At 53.7% G+C, this 13,271-nt stretch overlaps 1 protein-coding gene across 10 annotated transcripts in view; it reads right to left on the bottom strand.

The window, feature by feature from the left end:
* HIVEP2 (HIVEP zinc finger 2) overlaps positions 1-13,271 on the bottom strand; it is a 172,794-nt gene that overhangs the window by 13,336 nt on the left and 146,187 nt on the right. For 9 of the 10 annotated variants that reach the window (XM_058307567.2, XM_058307568.2, XM_058307570.1 and 6 more), the window contains 2 exons: positions 7,374-7,418; positions 1,372-6,844 (listed from right to left, as the gene is read on the bottom strand). In XM_058307567.2, coding sequence (XP_058163550.1) covers positions 1,372-6,510 — 5,139 coding nt within the window. In that variant the 5' untranslated portion in view covers positions 6,511-6,844; positions 7,374-7,418. The remainder of the gene's footprint in view (positions 1-1,371; positions 6,845-7,373; positions 7,419-13,271) is intronic. The other variant, XM_058307572.2, reaches the window with a different exon arrangement.

The raw sequence follows: 13,271 nt of genomic DNA on the forward strand, positions 1-13,271 counted from the left end.
ATAACCACAGCCATACAACAATGAAAACCAAAATGTAGCTATAACCAGGACATAGCCCTAACCATAACCATTATCAAAACATGACCGTGACCAGAACATAACTGTAACTGTAGCCATAACGTAACCATGACCATAAATACAATACAACCACAACATAACCATAACATTGCCATGACTATAACATAACCACGACCACGACAATAACCATAGCCAGAACATAACCATGACAATAACCATGACATAAGCATCCATAGTTTCATCACAGTATAATCATAAACATGACCATGACAGAACCACAGTGAGAAAACAGCCCTAACCATGAGCACAGCCTGACCGTGACCATACCCACAACTGACCATAGTACGTCTGTAACATAACCATGTCCACAACTATCACATAACCATTACAAGAACATAATCAAACATAAGCATAATCATAACCTTAACCATGACCAAGCCATAACCATAGTTTAATCATAACATATCTGTTACATAACCATGACCATAGGCATAGCATAAAGATAACAAAACCATAGTACAGCATAACCATAACATAATATCACCACACCTCACCACAACACAACACAGCCATGACCATGACAAGGACATAACCATAACCATAATCATAATCATATCATGACATAATCATGAACGTGACCCTAACCCTAACCTAACCATAACTATAATATAACCATAGCATAGTCATAACACCACAATATAACCACAGCTATAACCATAACCATGACCATAACCATAATATAACACAACCATAACTAACATAACCAGAACATGACATCATCGCTACATAACCATAAGATACCACAACATTAACCTAACTATACTCACAGGATGACCATTAATGTCACCGTCACTGTCACCATCATCACCATCACTGTCATCAGTCACCATCACTGTCACCATCATCACCATCACCATCACTGTCACCATCAGTTACCATCACTGTCACCATCACTATCACATCACAGTCACCATCACTCACTATCATCACTGTCACCATCATCACTGTCACCATCACATCACTATCACTGTTACCATCATCACCATCACCACTGTCATCACTGTTGCCATCACTATCACTGTCACCAACACCATTACCATCACATCACTGATCACCATCACATCACCATCACACCACCATCACACCACCATCACACCACCATCACACCACCATCACACCACCATCACAGCCAGCAGTTTCTTGTACCACCACGAGAGGTCAGACCTGCTGAGGACTCTTCCAGAATGCACCTTCACTTTGCTTGTCCTTTTAGACCTTACATGCCCCTTACTATGCATTTGCTTAACAATCAGGTTCATGATTCAGCGCGCATTCTAAGACATGAGCTGTTACCTGAGCAAACTGTTTCCAAGCACTCGATGACGTCAGCTTGCCACTCCCAGGTCTGTGCATGGCAGCCAGGGTGTAGATTTCCGCGGTGATTTTTTGCTTGGACCTCAGGAGAGCCAGCGTGGTCTTGGTGTTCAACCCTGATGGGTTTGGGTTACAGGAACTGATGCACCATGAAGCATACACCGAGGATTTGAAGGTGGCCTGTTGCACGCAACTGGGTTTTGTATAGTTCAAGAAGCACCAACTCACAGTCGTTGTTGTCCGCAGACTGGGGAACTGAAGAAGCTGCTGGAAGTCGACCACGTCCGTGAAGAGGAGCGTGGAGCTTGCTGCCTTCCCGCCAGGGCCAGACGCCACGTGGAGCAGCATGCCAAGGGGCAGCCTCTGGCCCTTCCCTTGCTCTTCGGGCTGAAGGTCCCCCGGTGGCAAGGTGGAGCCCTGGGGGCTCATGCTCACATCAGAGGCTGTCTCGTCAATATCCAACTCGTCAGAGGACTCTTTGCTTTCCGAAGCCCCCCTAGGCTGCTGCCCCACGGGGGCTGCCCGGGAGCTGGCGAGCGGCTCCCTGCCCAGCGAGAAGGGCTCCTGGCCGGCTGGTGGCTGGTCTTGAGATGAAGAGGGCGACAGGGAGGAGAAGGACGAAGACCGCGACTGTGAGCCGTCCTTGGGCTCGGAGGCACAGCCTTGGCGAACCAGCTGGGGCTTCGGGGGGCGGGTCAGGTGCTTCTTGATGTCCGAGCTGGTCAGCTCCACGGCACTGAGCTCCTCCACGATCTGCCCGTACATCTTCTCCTCCTTCACCCTCTTCTGCTGCTTCGTCTCCATGAAGAGCTCCAGGCTGCTGGCGGGCGACAGCATGCGCTTGCTGCCCCCCAGCGAGGCGGCGCTGTCGGAGGTGGAAGGTAAGCACAGCGGGATGGAGGACTCCAAGCCCAGAGGGAGGGTCTGGGGTACCTTCCAAAGCGGGTACTTCTCCAGGCCCGCGTGCTGCCCGAGGACCTGGGCGATGTCCAGCCCGAGGCCCTGCGTGGCGGCGCTGCTCACCAGCGTTCTTTCCGTCGTGTTCTCGCTGACTTTGCAGATGACGATGGCGGGGCTGTTGTGCCCCAGCATCTGGGAAATGCTCGTGTACATGACGCTGCCGTACGACGGCACGTGGGTCTGGATCCTCACCGGGACCACCGTGCCCGGAAGGGACTGCAAGGACGCAGCGCCCGCCAAGTCCTCCGGGAGGAGCTGCTCGGCGGGAGGGTGGGGCGGCTTGGCGCTCTGGTCCGACGGACTCGTGGGGAGGAGGCTCTTCTTTGAGGCTAACCCTGACGCTCCGGAATAGCACGGGTAGGCGTGCTCCGCCCTGTGCGCGTAGTCGGGGGGCTCCTTGCCGGGAGGCTTGGAAGCGAGCTCGAAGGGGTAGCCAGCGTGCATCTCGGCTGGGAACGGTGGCTTGTCGTAGCCCTTGGAAGGCGCGGGAGCCAACGGGGGTGGGAACTGCACCTGCCACCAGGGCGGCTGCTGGGTGGGCAAGGGCACCATGCTGACCGCGGGGTACTGGAACTGGAACAAGGCATCCTGCATCGGGGCAAACGGGACGGTCTCCTGTGAGGGGAACAAGTGGGGCTGCTCGGGGAAGTGCTTGCTCGCCAGGTAGGACGCCGGCTGGCCCAGGGGATGGCGCAAGGCCTCTGCGCTGTCCAGGTGCAGCACCTGCCGCTGGGCGAGGTGGAACGAGCCGGCGCCCAGCGGGGCACAGGGGCCCAGCCCCTGCTTGGCGGGCTCGTCGGGGGCACGGGGCAGGGGCCCCGGGCAGGGGGCCCAGGCGGCCCTGAGGCCGGCGTGCAGCTGCTCCATCTGCTCCTGCTTGACGGCCTGCTCGGCGCCCGCCTCGCCCGGCGCCGTCTCGGGGGAGCCGCTGAAGGAGGCCTGGCGCACCAGAAAGCACTTCTTCCTCTCCCGGGGCGGCGACAGCGCGGCGGCCGCGCGGCCGGGCGCAGGCGCGTGGGACAGGTTGCCGTAATCGAACGACTTGCTGCGAACCTCCGGGACCTCGGCAGGGGGCGGGCAGGGCGTCTGCTCCGAGGAGCTGCGGCGCATCTCCTTCTGGGGGTGGCCGGGCACGGACAGCGAGTAGGAGCCGCCGGGCACCGTCAGGAACTCAGACGGCTTCCCGAACTCGTCCTGCTTGGCAGGCGCGGCCAGCTTGACCGCCTCGTCCCTCTCGAACGACATGGAGAAGCTGGAGCTGTGGGACAAGTTGCTCTCCTGGCTGGGGCTGCGGGAGAGGCCGGTGCCCGTGGACTCGAAGCTCGACTCCCCGGACGAGTGCTCCATCTCGGCCAGGCGCAGGCGCTTCTTCTTGGGCGGCAGCTTCTCGGCGGGGAGCTGGGACAGCGTCTCGCTCCTCTGGGGCCACTGGAACTCCTCCACAGGCTTCTCCGGCTCCCTGCTCTGCGCGTCCCTCTCGCGGTCCGGCTTATCGGGCTCCTCGGTCACGCGGATCTCGGGCACCTGGATGTTGTGCTGGCGAACCAGGCGCGGCGGCGCGTGGCCGGGCGGCTGCGGGCCCTGCGCCGGCGGCTTCCCCGCGCCCTCCGCGCCGTCCCCCGGGGAGGCCCACTCGGGACTCGCGGGGGCTTCCGAGACCTCGCTGTCACACGTCTCGGAGGGCGACAGGGCTTTGTCCGCGGCGCCGGCTGCCAGCTCAGCCGACTCGGACCGCTCGAAGGAGCTGGGCCGGCTGAGGGAGTTGGTGTGCTGGATGACCGAGATCACGTTGCCGGGGGGCTTCCGGCCCCCCGGCTCCGCTGGTCGCTCCGCGTCTGCACCCAACGCGTCCTCGGCGCCCAGGGCCGCGCCTCCCCCCTGCAGGTGGGGCCCGCCGGGGTCCGCGCGCTCGCACGAGCCGTGCGGGGGCGTCTCCTGCCCGACGGCAGCCAGCCTGCCCCGCGCGCCTTCCTGCCCCTGCAGCCGGGGGTCATAGTCGGCGGCCACGAGGCCCAGGGGCACGCCCCCGGCGCCGCCGCACACCATGGGGGCGTCCTCCTCGTCGCCCACGCTCTTCTCCTTCCGCCGCTTTCTCGTCTCGCACGTGGTCCCGAAGAGCGGCGGCAGCCCGTGCGCCACCGCGGGCGCGTCCAGGGCGTACTCCCCGCCGTGCTTCAGGGACCCCAGGCAGGGCAGGTCCCGGCAGGTCTGCTTGGGCATTCCTGGTTCTTCCCACTTCTTGTAGGGCTTGCGGCAGGCGTCGTAGTCGTAGCCCGCCCTGTCCCCGGGCAGCAGTTTCTTGTCCCTCGAGGACGCCCTGCCGTGATGCTCCAGCTCGCCGTGGCCCTCCTGGACCGAGGGCAGCTCGAAGGCCGCCTGCCGCCTCAGCATGCGCTGCGGGGGCAGCCCCAGCGGCCCGGGGTAGAACACGTCGTCGGAGCCGGTCATCCTCTCGTCGAACGAGTGGCTGCCTCGCAGCGAGGGCGGAAGACTTAAACTGGTGGCCGAGGAAGTTGGCATCGAGTTGCTCCTGATCAGGGGCGAGGAGTCGACGGGCGCCTCCAGGAGGACGGGGCTGCTGCCTTGGAGATGCGCCCCGTACAGCTTTGGCTCGTTCCGGCCCGAGGGCGCGGCGCCCGGGGGCACCCTGGGCTCACAGTTGAACGTCGGGGACTTGAGCAGGCGCGGCTGCCCGGGGTCCACGTCCCCCTGGCCAGCCACCAGCTGCGCCGCGGGGTCCTCGAACATCTGGACGTCCAGGCGGGCGCCGGCGGGGGGCAGCGCCTCCAGGGTGCCCTTCCTGCCCAGCACGGCGCGCTCGTCGCCCGCGCCCACCACGCCCAGCACGTTGCGCGGGCTGAGCCGGCAGAACTTGCCGAAGATGATCTCCTCGTAGGACTTGGCGTTGGTGTTGGGGGGGCTGATCTGCTGCTCGGCGCTCTCGGAGCGCGAGAAGTACCCCGAGTCGGTGCTGCCCTTGCTGTGCGGGCTCAGCAGGTTAAGCGCCGGCTCCGCGTCCTGCCCCTTCTTCTCCGACAGCCGCAGCGCCAGCTTCTGCTTGACCGTGTGCGAGTCGTCGGGCCTGGCGTGCGCCGCGGCGGGCGCGGGCAGCATCTCGGGGCCCGCGTACTGGGGGCTGTCGTGGGGCGCGGGCAGCCCGCCCTTGGGGATGATCAGCAGCGGCACCTTCAGGGGGCCGCCCAGCGCCTCTTCCAGGGAGCCGTGGAAGCCGGCCCTGGCGCCCAGGTCGAGCGCGCCGGGCGGCCCGGGGCTCAGCTTGCCCGGCGCCTCGGCGAAGAGCGCGGCCTCCTCGTCGGTGTCGGTGCTCTGCTCGCCGTCCGAGTGGATCTCGGCCTCCACGTCGATGAAGCTCGCCTCCAGGTCCAGTTTGGAGACGGCGGCCTCGGTGAACGGGACCAGGCCGGCCTTGATGGCGTGCGCGTGCGACTTGCGGTGCTTGTAAAGGTTGCTCTTGGTCTTGAAGGAGAAGCCGCAGGGCACGCAGGGGTAGGGCCGCTCGCCCGTGTGCGAGCGGATGTGCTTCTTGAGCACGCTGGGCTTGGCGCACGCGCGGCTGCAGTAGGGGCAGATGTACTTGCCCGGCTTCTTGGGCTTGTGCTCCTTCCGGGGCGCCTCGTCGGGCGCCTCGAGGCTCTTCTGCGCGTACTGGCCGTAGGCCGGGCCCAGGCCCGGCAGCTTCTTGCGCGGGTAGGCGGCGCCCGGGCCGGGCAGGGGGTAAGGGAACAGGTCCTCGGCGGCCACGGGCGGCAGGGGGCCCGGGAAGAGCCACGGGGGCCCGTCCAGGCCCGGCGGGGGCTTGGCGCCGTGCAGGGCGCCCAGGCCCAGCGGGGGCTGCGGGAAGGCCAGCGCGGGCGGGCGCGCGTAGGGGCCGGGTCGCGCTCCCGCGAACGGCGGCTCGGGGGCGGGCGGGGCTGCCTCGCCGGGGGAGGCCAGCCCCCCAGGGCCGAAGAGGGGCGCCGAGGCCGCGCCTCCCGCCGGCTCGGGCTCCGCCGGCGGCCGCCGCTGTCCCCCCTGGCCGCCCAAAGTGCTCATCTTAAGGCCGCCCGCCGCCTCGGGCCGCCACCGCCCCGGTGCTCTGTCGCCGTCTCCGGGCCGCGAGGCCTCGTTCTGTCCCATCGCGGTGCCCCCGGTGCTCATCGTGCTGCCCCAGCTCGTCCGCGCGAGCTCACTCGAAAGCCTCACGGAGCGCGGCCCGAGCCGTGCGCTCTAGAGCTCGGCGCCGTCCATGGCCCGGGCAGGGGGGTCCGCTAAGGAGCCGAGGGCGCCCCCGCCGCGCCGCGGGCTGTGGGCACTCGCCGGCGAGGTCCTCGGCCAGCGTCAGAAGGCAGTTCTCCCCATGGCAGAACCGTCCCTGTGGAGGCCACGTGCACCTAGAGATTTCTTATGGCATCGGAACCGTGTCGGCTGGGATGGAGGCCCGTCTAGGAGGAACTGTGCCCGTCAGTGGCCGGTTTCACTAAGATGGGATGACCTGAAGGCAAAGCAAACGCAAGAGGGTGAGAAACCAGAGCCAAGCCTAAGGAGCCCACAGGAGACCGGAGCCCTGAAACTGCTGTCTAGTTACGGGGGTCTCTTTGTGGGTGGTGCCTAATTAACTCCTCCCTTACAGGGCATTCAGTCAGAGGCTCTTGCCAGGCTTGAGTGGGGCCAGCCTTTTCAATGCTGCTCAATTTTGGCTAGAAGATCCCTTCAAGGATAACATCTTATAAAAACTACTTCCGACATCAGGAAAAGATTAAAAGACTTTATTAAAATAAATTTAGGGCTATTTCTAACCTAGTTTTACTGACCTGATGCTGAACTGTACTTTATACCTCTAGATGCATTTTATAGCGTAAAAGCAGCGATTAGTGTGGTTAGAGCAAAGCTATAAGAACCAAAGATCGTCTGAGGACTTTGGAAAAGGTAGAAAAGTGAATCTAAACAAAACTATTATAAAACCATCATACTACAGACAACCAAATATAAGATAAAGGGATGGCTTAAAATGAAACAATTACCTGCATGGTTTATGGCTCTCACAGGCATGATTTTCCTGTCACCTTCTGGGGACAAAAAATGCAATTAGAAAAGAATGTTTCATTAAACCACAGCATTGCTATGTACAAATTTCAGTTTTACATGCTTTATCGACAGGGCTCTCAGTATTGTGTGCCCTAAGTCCATAACAAATAATGGTCTTAGAATGTGCTACACCGAAACAGTAAACCCTACACGGACACACATTCAAGAATGACACAAAGAGAAAAATTTATGAAAACTTCATAGTAATGTTTTCTAATATTTAAGGGTATTTTATCAAGGCATCTTTGTCTTTTGACACAATTAGCCCAGTTCCAATACCCGAGATATTAAACAGTTGAGAGTAGTGGTTTTGATTGAACCTGTAGGGGCTGCCATTTATAAGGATACATTTCCTTTCTAGGAAATCTACTCAACTGCAAAGTACAGAATTCATCCGAATGACTATGAATGGCTGAGACTTGACAACTTCCTAACTTTTAAATTTAAAGCAAACGCTCAACTCCCATAAAAGCACAGATGATCAGTGCAGGACCCAGAGGATTCTGAGAACCTCAGAGCTAAGCCGTGTCAGTCATGATGAAAGCAGAGCTTTTTCCTGGATGGGCAATGTGGCAGGTGACAGCGTCTATCCAAATAAGAAAGCGCACACCTTTTGGCCCAGAAGATCCTCGGGTGGAAATTTATCCTTACACAAACATCTACATAAATGCAAAAATGTGTATGTACAGGACTGTTTACATAAATTATGGCTCAACCAGGAAACTCGGCCTGCAAGTATCGATACAAAAGTCCATATAAGAGATGGTAACATTAAGGTGAAAAAGCACCCTAGAATATATATTGCAATCCCATTTGTGTAAGAAAGAAACAGAGATGAATAGAAAGTTTCTGCAAGAATGACAAGCAATGTCTACCCATAGGTAAGATGCAGAAGAGAGCCAGAGAGTCAAGGGGAGGGAGAGAGGGGAGGGAAAGTATTTCTACTTTTCACCTTATGACTTTTGGTAATTTCTGCTTTTATTTTTTTTAACAGCATGTTTTACTTTTGTAATAAAATATCGGTTAATGCAAGATGCTACCAGGCAAATCTGCATATTTCTGAGGCATAACTCAAAGACTGGTTTTATCCTTCCGTGTCCCAATTTGCTCTGTCGTATAGACCTCGACGGTGGATGATGACTCTAAGTAGGTACACTTAGAAAGCACCGAGTCCCCATAGAACAGAGTCCTGGGGACGAGGATTCAGGAGCTCCAGATTTCCATAGCAAGATGTTCCATAATCAAAAGTTCCTCTGGCAATAGCTGAGAAACACAATTGAATTTTAGAGCAGTTGTCAGACAAACTGAATAACAAGCACATTCATTTCAGTTTGCAAAAAAGTTTTAGATTGGATTCTACCCTTTCCCTGATGCTTATTCTCCTACGCATCGTGTACACAGAACGAGGCAAAACTGGCAGTGGAGAGATGGCCTCGCAATCCCGCGATGCAGATGTCCTTGTGTAAATTCCAGCAACCGTGCTGACAAGGAGAATATATGATGTCAAACCCAAATCAGCAGAAGTTTTAGATGAATTAATGAAAATATTTAAGTTTTGGTAAGTACAACCTTTGTCCAAATCTTCCAGGTAAAAGTGGCCTTCTAAAATGGACATAGGGTATACTTCCAGTTAAAGACAGAAACATGCAAATTCTTCTTTAATAGGGTTCAGAGAGCTAGGACTGGGTAATTTCTAAGTTACGTTCAGAGTAAGGTCCACGGCGAATCATAACCAGGGTGATGTCTGCCCTGTGCTGGAGGTCACAGCCGTTATGTCATTTGGTCTTCAGCATGCCCTGGGCAGTAGGTTTCGTCACACCTATTTCCAGGTGAGGATGGTGCTTCAGGAGGTAGAGTGGCAGGCTGGACTCTCCTGCCGGTTGGGCAGACCGCCAAGCCTTGGGGGCTTGCCCTCCCGTTGCCCATTTATCACAACTTAAAACTTAGGCAATACCACTTTCCCCTAACGATGATCACTTAACTTCAGTATTTTAAATGTCTGGATGTTAAACAGTCCTGAGAGAAAATACACGAGCTTTTCATAGTTGTAGTACAAAAAATGGCTCCAAAATGTCAGTTCCTATAAATTAAACAGGCTCATAATTTTAAAAATGCTCAGAACATGATCTATTCCCATGACCAACACTTGTTTTCCTTTGTTCTTTAAAAAACAATACTTTTAAGGTAGTGGAAAATAAGAACCTTGCAAGTTAAAAGTAGGTATGTGGGCACTGCCACCCACTAGTTTACACAGAATCTATAATTTTGCTTGACATATGAACTTCCATTGAATAAGCACATTGTTTTATTATAAAAAGGATTGGAATAATAGATTTAATAAATTATTAAATAGAATATAATGTTTTCAATTAGCAATGCTGTAGAATCTTGGTAAATCAGATGATTATATTTTTATAGTTTACAGTAATAAAAAGTATTATGCCTTAAAATAGACATATAAAATTCTGATTCACTAAGGATTCATAAAATAGATGTACCAAATAAAATCTAAATAAAGACAATATTTTTCTATTGCAGAGTAGACAAAAGATGAAGGAAAGTGATTTATATCAAAATGATCAGATATCGATGATCAGAATAAAAATCATCCAAAACATTCAGTTAATTGTGGAATCATTGAGATTAATTTTTAGGAAAAGGAGGGTAAGTGGAAAAACGAAAACAAAACCCTGCACCATATGTACTATATTTCATTTTACTTTTATTTTAGGTTTATTTTTTGTTTCTCTTGTCTTCCCTCTTCCCCCCACATCTGCTCTCTGTGTTCATTCACTGTGTGTTCTTCTGTGTCTGCTCACATTCTTGTCAATGGCACCAGGAATCTGTGTCTCTTTTTGTTGCGTCATCTTGCTGCGTCAGCTCTCTGTGTGTGCAGCGCCACTCCTGGGCAGGCTGTGCTTTTTTCATGCAGGGCGGCTCTCCTTGTGGGGCTCACTCCTTGCGTGTGGGGCTCCCCTATGTGGGGGACACCCCTGCGTGGCACAGCACTCCTTGCATGCATCAGCGCTGCTTGTGGGCCAGCTCCACACAGGTCAAGGACGCCCTGGGTTTGAACCCTGGACCTCCTATGTGGTAGGCAGATGCTCTATCCGTTGAGCCAAATCTACTTCCCTGTACTGTATTTAAAGTAATATAAATTGTTTTGCTAAGGTTAAGATAGAATCATTTTATATTCCAATAGTACTTATTGTCCAGACTTTTTTTTTTAATTAAAAAATTTGAAGCTAGATAAACCACATTAACTCAATGACACAAATAGCTTCTGTCTGGAAAAATTTCTTTCCAGATTTCTAAGGCATATCTACCTGAGATGTCCAGATGGCAGACACCCTGAGCCACGCTTCTAGTCCCGGGTCTTTCTGGAATGTTCCTGCTTTGGCGTCTAAGCTGAAAGTCCCACCTGCTGGCCACAGGGCGCTCTGGCCCCCTCCCTGAAGTGCCCACTGTGCCTTGTCACTTCAGGGACTACCTAAGCCTCAGGAGTATTGCCAGGAAGGTGGAAATTCTCCCTCTGCTATTAGAGAGTTCAAGCATCCTTGAGGATAGATTCGTCTTTCCAACTCTATCCTTGGGGAGCCTTCAGTGAATGCTACCCGCAGCATCGCTTTCTTTCTTGGAGTTTCTGACACCTACAGAGAAAGGGGAGTGGGTGGAGATGAATGATGGGTCCTCTTGGGAGCTGCCAGGAAGGTGGGCTCTTCGTTAATCTCTCATCTACAAGTGCTTTATCCTGTAAGCTGAAAAAAGTTCCGCAGTGTCAATTGTGCAAATCCTCGTGATGTGTCTGTGCAGAGCACAGCTTCCTTTTTAAAATCAAGCAGGATTTGGGACTGATAGAAAAGTTCTTTGCTGGTCTCCTCAACTTACATTGAGGAAAAGAAATTCACTTGAAAGATTGGAAAACTTTCCAAGTTTAATCCAAAGTTGGATAATGATATTTGTCTCTTTGTTAGGTACTACTTTTACTTAGCCACCCAACTTCCAACAGTGACGTAAATTCTCCAGCTTGTGTTTTATTGTAAGTGTGTGAAAACGTGTCTCAACGGGGAAAACATTTTTATAAGTATAGTATAGTAGGAAAATATATTAAATGGGTCCTTGAGTCTAGAAGAATTCTTTCTGTGAACCTCATAATATTATGACAAACCATTTCAGCTACCATTGTGTATACCTGCAATTTTAGTTTAATTTCCGCCATGTCGATCTACTTTTAAGTATAAAGATTTATAGCAACATGGTTAATTATAGTTACATTGCACCCTGTGACCATGTACATTCATCTCTTCAGATTCTCTAATTGTATATGAAAAGCATATTCCACGGGGTTCCCAATCAACTGATATGTGGAAAAAAAAAAAAAACGTTACTAGAGCAATTCCTCTACGAAAAGAAAACAGCTCATCGTGACCTGATGGGCTGCGGTTTCTTTTTACAGGGATCAGGCAAACTGGTGTTGAGCGCCACCGCCCCAGCGGACACGACCTTGCACACGAGCCTCCTGCTCACACTTCAAAGGCCCCCCAAGGGCCCTGGGTGCCCCCGGAGGAGGAAGCATTCTTCTGGAGGAGAAAAGCCCGCCGATACAACCGTGGGATGTTCCGTGGCGGTGCCGGAGCCCACAGGACCCCGCAGCCAGAGACGGTGACGTCGTAGGCTGGCATCCAAAGAGATGGCAGCGAAGAAGAAAGGCAGGGGACGGCTGAGGTTTCCCCAGAACGTGCCCTTGCGGGCTGCTCCTCCCCGCCCCTCCAGTGAACTTGGCGGCCAGGGCCAGGGAGAGCTCTGTGCAGCTCAGCGGGGAGAGGAGCAGGGGCCTGGGAGGGCCCCGGGAGCACGGGCGGGCTTGCTCCTCCAAGGGGAAAAGCGCTGCGGGGTCCTGGGGAGGCAGTCGGGATCTTCTGCCTAGAAAAACACTCTCTTGGGGAGAAAAACCTTCCGTGGGGGAATTCATCCTTTCTCAAGTGGCAACCAAAGTGAAGTGAGCATTAAATGATAACACGCTAAATGACCACGGACCAAAAGGGCAGGCGACAACCGCTACTGCCCTTTCAGAATTCTAGGCAGAAACCTCTTTTCATAAGTGAAACCGGTCTCTGGGTATTTTTGCTTTGAGGATTCGGTAGGATTGCATTTATAAATAAAACATGCTGGCCTGATGACTGTGATCACTGAAGAGAAATTTAGAGGCGGCTGCCGTGGATCTGCCTCTGAAACGCCGCACCTATAACATCATGAAGCGTTTTAGACGAGCTCGAGCGGCTTTGGGTGCCTCTGCTTTAGCACCACTGCCCGCCAGGAGTGCACCTGGGAGCACCGGATGCAGGAAAAAGGACCCGCCCAAGAGCCAGGTCAGGGCCAGAGCCCACCTGAGCATGGACTTACTTCAAAGGGAGAAAAAAATCACCTTCCTCAGAGACAGGTCCATTATAAATGCCTCTTTTATTAGGGAAAATTCCCATGACAACTTCAGTTCTCCCTGAAACGCGAAAGCTCCACTGTGAGTATACTACCTATTTCATAAAGGCTTGCCACACACGTTAGAGAACTTCATGGGAAACGTAAAAATATCATGTTGCTTGTCCTCTAATCTGACCTACATTGAAATCTAATTTGATACTTAAAACCGAATGGCATCCCAAACTATAATTTTCTATTTTGGAGACAATGTGGGCCTCATTACAGATATTTGAATAGTTTATATATCTATTCAAGACATTTATGACTTATTTTGACTCTAGTATGCCACTTATACCATAACTACTGTGATGTCACCTCTCTAGTGGGGTGTTTTACCATTATACAGCAAAAGTTAT

The sequence above is a fragment of the Dasypus novemcinctus genome, chromosome 11, assembly GCF_030445035.2.
Source record: "Dasypus novemcinctus isolate mDasNov1 chromosome 11, mDasNov1.1.hap2, whole genome shotgun sequence".
NCBI classification, from domain to species: Eukaryota; Metazoa; Chordata; class Mammalia; order Cingulata; family Dasypodidae; genus Dasypus; species Dasypus novemcinctus.